Here is a 7,249-nt window from a genome sequence, read left to right on the forward strand (position 1 = left end):
TCGGATGCACGGAACTACATAAACTATTATACACAGACATTCTCTTTTTGCTCATGTTTCATGCGATTGATTACTATATTTGGTTAGATATGTGAACACTAGAAAGAAATAACTTGGTCCATAAGACAGTGAAATGTCTTATGTGTGTTGCAGAAGAAAAATTTGGGTATTTTGATTTCCTGCTTTATATCCAGACAGAAACGAGAGCAAGCCAGCTATTGAAACAGATCAAAACAGGACGAGAGACAATAAAGCAAAACACCAACAAAGTGCGCTGAATTTTGCTTTCTGTGGTACTTACTGGCACAAAACGGAGAGACAACAAAAAAAGCATGTTTAACATTTAAAACTTAAATCCACATGAGCAATTATTAGTTTATAACATTATTGTTTTCAAGTGTTCATTCTAAAGTCCATAGCAAAAATTATGTAAATATTAAGTAAATGGCTTATTATTGTGATTCACAAAAAGTATCAACGGAAAAAAAGAATACACAAAAATCTTTAGACTGTTATAATGCAAAAAGTGCAACAAGGATTTGACTATAAAATGCAGGACTAAGTGCAGCAGGTGCATTGCAATACATTCCATGTACATCTACCCCATAACGAATTAAGCAGCACTTCAAATGGGACGATTAACTTTTAATTAAAGGAGCTGTCAACGACTTATGTTTCTGAAAACATCTGATGAATTACCATGACGCAATTGAATCCATTAAAAGACACAGACACAGGTTATGGTCAGTATTTCAGGACCTCACCTCTAGAGGAGAGTCTGGTTCATCCAGGATGCTCTTTTCACTCTGTATCCGCTGCATCGTTCCTGTAGAACTGGGGTCCATTATCAGCACGTTCTGACTACCAGCTCTGCCGAACTTACAGTCACTCTTTCTGGAGTCAGTCGTCCTGCACACCTCGTAATTGTACACATGTGGCAGAGTCCCTGTGCCCAAAGTGTCTGAGTAACGTGGTGGATAATATGGAATGACAGGCAGGTTGGAGTGATACAGGATGCGAGACTGTCTCCACCTGTAGATTTTGACTGATATAATAACCACTAAACACGTGATGAAGAGGAAGGAAACTACAGCCAGAGCCAAGACTAAGTAAAAAGTCAGGTTGTCATTGTACTCCTTGTCGTGTGTCAACTCAGTGAACTCCGACAACACTTCAGGGAAGCTGTCCGCCACCGCCACGTTAACAATGACTGTAGCTGAACGAGAGGGCTGCCCGTTGTCCTCCACTATAACAGTCAGTCTTTGTTTGACAGCATCTTTATCAGTGACTTGGCGGATAGTTCTGATTTCTCCATTCTGTAAGCCCACTTCAAACAGCGCCCTGTCTGTGGCTTTCTGCAATTTATAGGAGAGCCAGGCATTCTGTCCAGAATCCACATCAACTGCCACCACTTTCGTCACCAGATAGCCCACATCTGCTGAACGAGGCACCATTTCAGCCACCAGAGAGCCACCAGACTGGACTGGGTACAGAACCTGAGGATGGTTGTCGTTCTGGTCCTGGATAAATATTATTACAGACGCATTGCTGCTGAGTGGAGGGGAGCCTCCATCCTGCGCTTTGACTTTGAAATTAAGTTGTTTAATTTGTTCATAATCAAACGAGCGTACTGCGTGTATCACTCCAGTTTCAGAATTTATTGACACAAAAGAAGAAACCGAGCTTCCACTGACATCGGCATCGTCTATAAAATATGAGATTCTCGCGTTTTGATTCCAATCATGATCTCGTGCGCTGACTGTGAATATTGACCCCCCCGGGACATTATTTTCAACGACATAGGCCGAGTATTTAGGTTTGGTAAAGAGCGGCGCATTATCATTCACATCAGAAATTTTTAGATGCAAATTTGTTTGTGTAGAAAGGGGGGGTGACCCTGAATCGGTTGCAGTTATTGTTATATTGTATTCAGGTTTCGTTTCTCGATCAAAAGCTACATCTGAGAGCAAATTGTAATAATCGGTCAAAGAAGACTGGATTTTAAATGGGAGATTAGAATCTATTGAGCACGTTATATGACCATTTCTTTCTGAGTCTGCATCTTTAACATTAAAAACAGCTATAGTTGTACCCGGAGAAACATCCTCTGAAATGATGCTCGAAAATGACATTATACTTATAAGAGGCGCATTATCATTTATGTCCAGGACCTCAACGACAACTTTGGTTGCATCACTCAGTCCTCCCTGGTCTTTGGCGATCACTCTTATTTCATACTTCTTGTCTTTTTCAAAATCAATGTTATCAACGACAGTAATTTTTCCGGAGGAACTATCAATTTCAAATTTTTCCGCGGATTTCCCCTTTACGTTAGAAAACGTGTAGGAAACCAAGCCATTTGAACCACTGTCTGCATCTGAAGCATTCACTGTAGTTATATAGGTGCCTATTGGCGCATTTTCTGCTACAGTAGCTTTATATAGCGATTGATTAAAAACAGGAGGATTATCATTGACATCAAGAACAGTGATCTCTATGTTCACTGTACCAGATCGCCGTGGAGTTCCTCCGTCTACTGCAATCAGCTTTAAGGAGAGGTGTGGGTTCAACTCTCTGTCTAAAGGCTTCTGTAAAATCATTACAGCGAATCTAACTCCGTCGGCGTTAGAGAGCTGCTTTAAGACAAAATTATCATCAGGGGACAAAACATAATTTTGCAAGCTGTGAATTCCTGAATCGGGGTCATATGCGCTTTCTAAATCAAAATGAGAACCCACTGTAGCAGATTCACTAATTTCTAGTTTAATCACGTTACTTTTGAACGTCGGTGCATGGTCGTTTATGTCTAATATTTCTACTGTCACTCTGTGCAGTTCAATGGGATTTTCTAAAATAATTTCAAAGCTTAAACTGCATGGCATTACGTCTCCGCAAAGCTCTTCTCTGTCAATTCTCTCCTTCACGACTAGAATCCCTTTGTCTGCCTTCAGCTCTGTGTACTGACTGGTTTCTCCGCTCACGATCCGGGCCCGGCCAGAACGGAGCCTTCTCAGATCTAAACCGAGGTCTTGTGCTACATTACCGATAAGAGAACCTTCCTTCATCTCCTCTGGTACTGAATAACGGATTTGGCCTCTGATGGTGGAAATCATGAAGACAAAGATGAAGAGAAGCCATGTCGTCGTTTCACACATCAGCCGTTTTCGGAATGGCTGCTGCTGTATCCCCATGTTGCTACTAAAATAAATCCAAAACACGACTTGAGATCAGTCGGTCACACATAAAAAAAGCAAATTGGATCCCAGTTCAATGGCGATGCGCCTTTAACTGTTAAAACGGTTGGATTGCTATTAAACAGGCAGATTCACTGCGACTCTCTCCAACGTCTCTCTGAATAAAGATTGGTTTTAGACCTCTCCTCTTTCTCTCGGCTGTCTGTAACAACACCACAACGTTTTCCTGATCAACAGCGTCCCTTAGAGTCCAAACCGAGTAGAGAAGCGAATACACTGCAAATGCATAAAAAAACAACTATGCAACATACTGCGGGAACAGAACAACTCAACTATAGATTAGTTGCAAATAATATTAACAGAAGAAATATATAGCACCAGATGTAGCATAAAGACACATACTGTATACCAAATGAGACCAAAGGCGATATATAACAACTTTAGAAGAATAAGCTTTACTTAGCTCTAAACTTCTAAACACTTTAAAGAGATAGTGAAATAAATACAAAGGTTAAAGAAGAGCAGTGATTACAAGGAAAAGCCGGTATATTTAGTAGACAAACCTCAAAAGAACAAAAACACGAGGAAACTGTAAATATTTATGAATAGGATTTAGTACATTTAAAATGTGGAAAAACATCGGCATAATTTGTGTATCCCACTTCGCTTGGCAGTGTAATAATTATAATCAAAATACTGATAATATGTTAATAGAAAATATAACATCACGATATTGTTTGAGAATATAGATAGGACAATCATTTTTAAAGTTCTTCATGTGAATGCAAAAACTATGTCAACTGAGGGAAAGTAAGTGTACTGTCCATGGTGCTGAAAACGAAAACTTACTGTGCCACTAAGCTAGAGCGCTGAAAAGGAAAAACTAACCTCTAGAGGAGAGTCTGGTTCATCCAGGATGCTCTTTTCACTCTGTATCCGCTGCATCGTTCCTGTAGAACTAGGATCCATTATCAGCACGTTCTGACTACCAGCTCTGTCGAACTTACAGTCACTCTTTCTGGAGTCAGTCGTCCTGCACACCTCGTAATTGTACACACGTGGCAGAGTCCCTGTCCCCAAAGTGTCTGAGTAACGTGGTGGATAATATGGAATGACAGGCAGGTTGGAGTGATACAGGATGCGAGACTGTCTCCACCTGTAGATTTTGACTGATATAATAACCACTAAACACGTGATGAAGAGGAAGGAAACTACAGCCAGAGCCAAGACCAAGTAAAAAGTCAGGTTGTCATTGTACTCCTTGTCGTGGGTCAACTCAGTGAACTCCGACAGCACTTCAGGGAAGCTGTCCGCCACTGCCACGTTAACAACGACTGTAGCTGAACGAGAGGGCTGCCCGTTGTCCTCCACTATAACAGTCAGTCTTTGTTTGACAGCATCTTTATCAGTGACTTGGCGGATAGTTCTGATTTCTCCATTCTGTAAGCCCACTTCAAACAGCGCCCTGTCTGTGGCTTTCTGCAGTTTATAGGAGAGCCAGGCATTCTGTCCAGAGTCCACATCAACAGCCACCACCTTAGTCACCAGATAGCCCACATCTGCTGAACGAGGAACCATTTCAGCCACCAGAGAGCCACCAGTCTGGACTGGGTACAGAACCTGAGGAGGGTTGTCGTTCTGGTCCTGGATAATTATTTTTACACTCGCATTGCTGCTGAGTGGAGGAGAGCCTCCATCCTGTGCTCTGACCAAAAACGTAAGCTCTTTAAGTTGTTCATAATCAAATGAGCGAACTGCGTGAATAGTTCCAGTTTCGGCATTAATGGACACATAAGAAGAGGTTGGATTGCCACTGATCTGTGTCTCTTCGAGAAAATATGATATTCTAGCGTTTTGATTCCAGTCACTGTCTCGTGCGCTGACCGAAAAAATGGACATTCCCGGGGAATTGTTTTCTGTAATGTAAGCAAGGTAGCTGTTTTCATCAAATAATGGCGCATTGTCATTAACATCAGAAATTCTCAGTCGTAAAACTGTTGTGCTTGACAAGGATGGCGTTCCTGAGTCACTCGCCCTTACAGTTATGTTATACTCAGGTTCAAGTTCCCTGTCAAAAGCTGACACTGTTATTAATGCATAGTAATTAGTTATTGTGGATTTCACTTTAAACGGGAGAGCGCTGTCTGTTGCGCAGCTAATTTGACCATTTTGTTCTGAGTCTGCATCTATTACGTTTATTATTGCGACTGTGGTGCCAGAGGGAGAATCTTCCGGCACAGGACTGGAGAATGACATCACATTTATAACAGGTGCGTTATCATTGACGTCTATAATCTCAATTAGAACTTTGCTCGAATCTATTAGACCTCCTTGGTCCGTAGCTTCAATCATAATTTCGTGTTTCTTTTCTTTTTCATAATCTAGGTGCCCTGCGAGTGTTATAGTTCCCATAGATTCATCTAAATGAAATATGTCAGCCAGCTGTTCTTTCATGTTTGAAAATCTATATGTAACAAGACCGTTTGACCCGATGTCTGCATCGCTTGCATTCACCGTCGTGATGTAGGTACCTCTTAATGAATTTTCCAAAACGGCAGCCCTGTAGAAAGACTGGTTAAACACTGGAGGATTATCATTAACATCCAGCACTGTAATATCTATATTTACAGTACCAGATCTATGCGGAGTTCCACCGTCTATAGCGATGAGCTTCAGTGATATTTTTGGCTCACTTTCTCTATCTAACGGTTTTTGTAACACCATCTCAGCATATTTTCTACCATCTGGACTTGAGTGTTGTTTCAGACCAAACATGTCATTTGTGTTTAATATGTATTTTTGTAGACCATTACTGCCCACATCTGCGTCCTCGGCGCTGGCCAATAAAAATCGCGATCCCAGTGTCGCAGACTCGCTAATTTCAAATTTCATTTCTTCCTTCCTAAATGTCGGGGAGTTGTCGTTTATGTCAGTTATCTCTACTGTTACTCGGTGCAGCTCCATAGGATTTTCTAAAATAACCTCAAAGCTGAAGCTACACGGTGTTACGTCTCCACAAAGCTGCTCTCGGTCTATCCTCTCGTTCACGACTAAAATGCCTTTGTCTGTTTTCAGCTCCGTGAACTGGATGCTTTGTCTGGTCACAATACGGGCACGGCCAGAACGAAGCCTTTGCACATCCAGACCGAGATCTTGAGCTACATTTCCAATAAGAGAGCCCCTTTTCAGCTCCTCTGGGATTGTATACCTGATTTGTCCAAACACGATGTGACTGAGACAGCCCAGAAACAGCAGAAAGGGCCATACTGACCTGAAATTCAAACGCCATTTTACACACGACAGAGGCGAGCTTTTAAACGCCATTGCACACACAAAAAACGAAAATTGCACAAAATCCTCTTGTAAACGATCCACAAAGAACAAAGGCTGTTATATCCAGTATCCTTTGATTTTGAAGTCCTTGCTCTTAACGGATTTGTGACTGCAGCTCTGAATGCGAAGCCCACCGTTTATTTTCGATCCTCAGCAAACGGGAAAAAGGAAGCCTCTGCCTCCACCAAATCAGCACTGAATACTAGTTTCTCTGACCAACAGCGTCCCTTACTGTCCAAATACACGAATATCACAAACACGAAAAGGAGAAAAAAAGTGCTTTCAAAGCACTTTTCTGCTTTACATTTTTAATCAGCAATCACACATCTGTCTTTTAACTACAATGCCATAAAGTCTAATGCAGAAACACCAGTGAGACAGTTGTTTTAAAATATAACAATAAATACTTAAATTAAAACAATAGATCTTGCTCCCCTTTTCAAAGTGAATTAAGCAGCACGTTAAAAGGGGAGTGTGAACCTTCAAGCAGTTGAGCTGTCCAAGAGTTGTGGTTCTGAAAACGCACCATGGGTTACCAGAAATGTGAGCGATGAAATGTGGTATAACGTGGAATAAACCTCTAAAGAATGTGGGCATAAACTTAATTATGTCAAAGTCCTCACCTCCAGAGGAGAGTCTGGTTCATCCAGGATGCTCTTTTCACTCTGTATCCGCTGCATCGTTCCTGTAGAACTGGGGTCCATTATCAGCACGTTCTGACT

At 41.5% G+C, this 7,249-nt stretch overlaps 2 protein-coding genes across 2 annotated transcripts; both read right to left on the minus strand.

Moving 5' to 3' along the window:
• Positions 1-752: 752 nt before the first annotated feature.
• Positions 753-3,337, minus strand: LOC106455953 (protocadherin gamma-A3-like). Its single transcript, XM_013907800.1, has one exon. The coding sequence runs from the start codon at positions 3,189-3,191 to the stop codon at positions 753-755; it is 2,439 nt and encodes an 812-aa protein (XP_013763254.1). The 5' UTR covers positions 3,192-3,337.
• A 718-nt stretch (positions 3,338-4,055) lies between these two features.
• LOC102198190 (protocadherin gamma-A3-like) lies at positions 4,056-6,707 on the minus strand. Its single transcript, XM_013907808.1, has one exon. The coding sequence runs from the start codon at positions 6,516-6,518 to the stop codon at positions 4,056-4,058; it is 2,463 nt and encodes an 820-aa protein (XP_013763262.1). The 5' UTR covers positions 6,519-6,707.
• Positions 6,708-7,249: the final 542 nt, after the last annotated feature.

Source organism: Pundamilia nyererei, unplaced genomic scaffold (genome assembly GCF_000239375.1).
Source record: "Pundamilia nyererei isolate P.nyererei 1_Seehausen unplaced genomic scaffold, PunNye1.0 scaffold00008, whole genome shotgun sequence".
In the NCBI taxonomy this organism is placed as follows: domain Eukaryota; kingdom Metazoa; phylum Chordata; class Actinopteri; order Cichliformes; family Cichlidae; genus Pundamilia; species Pundamilia nyererei.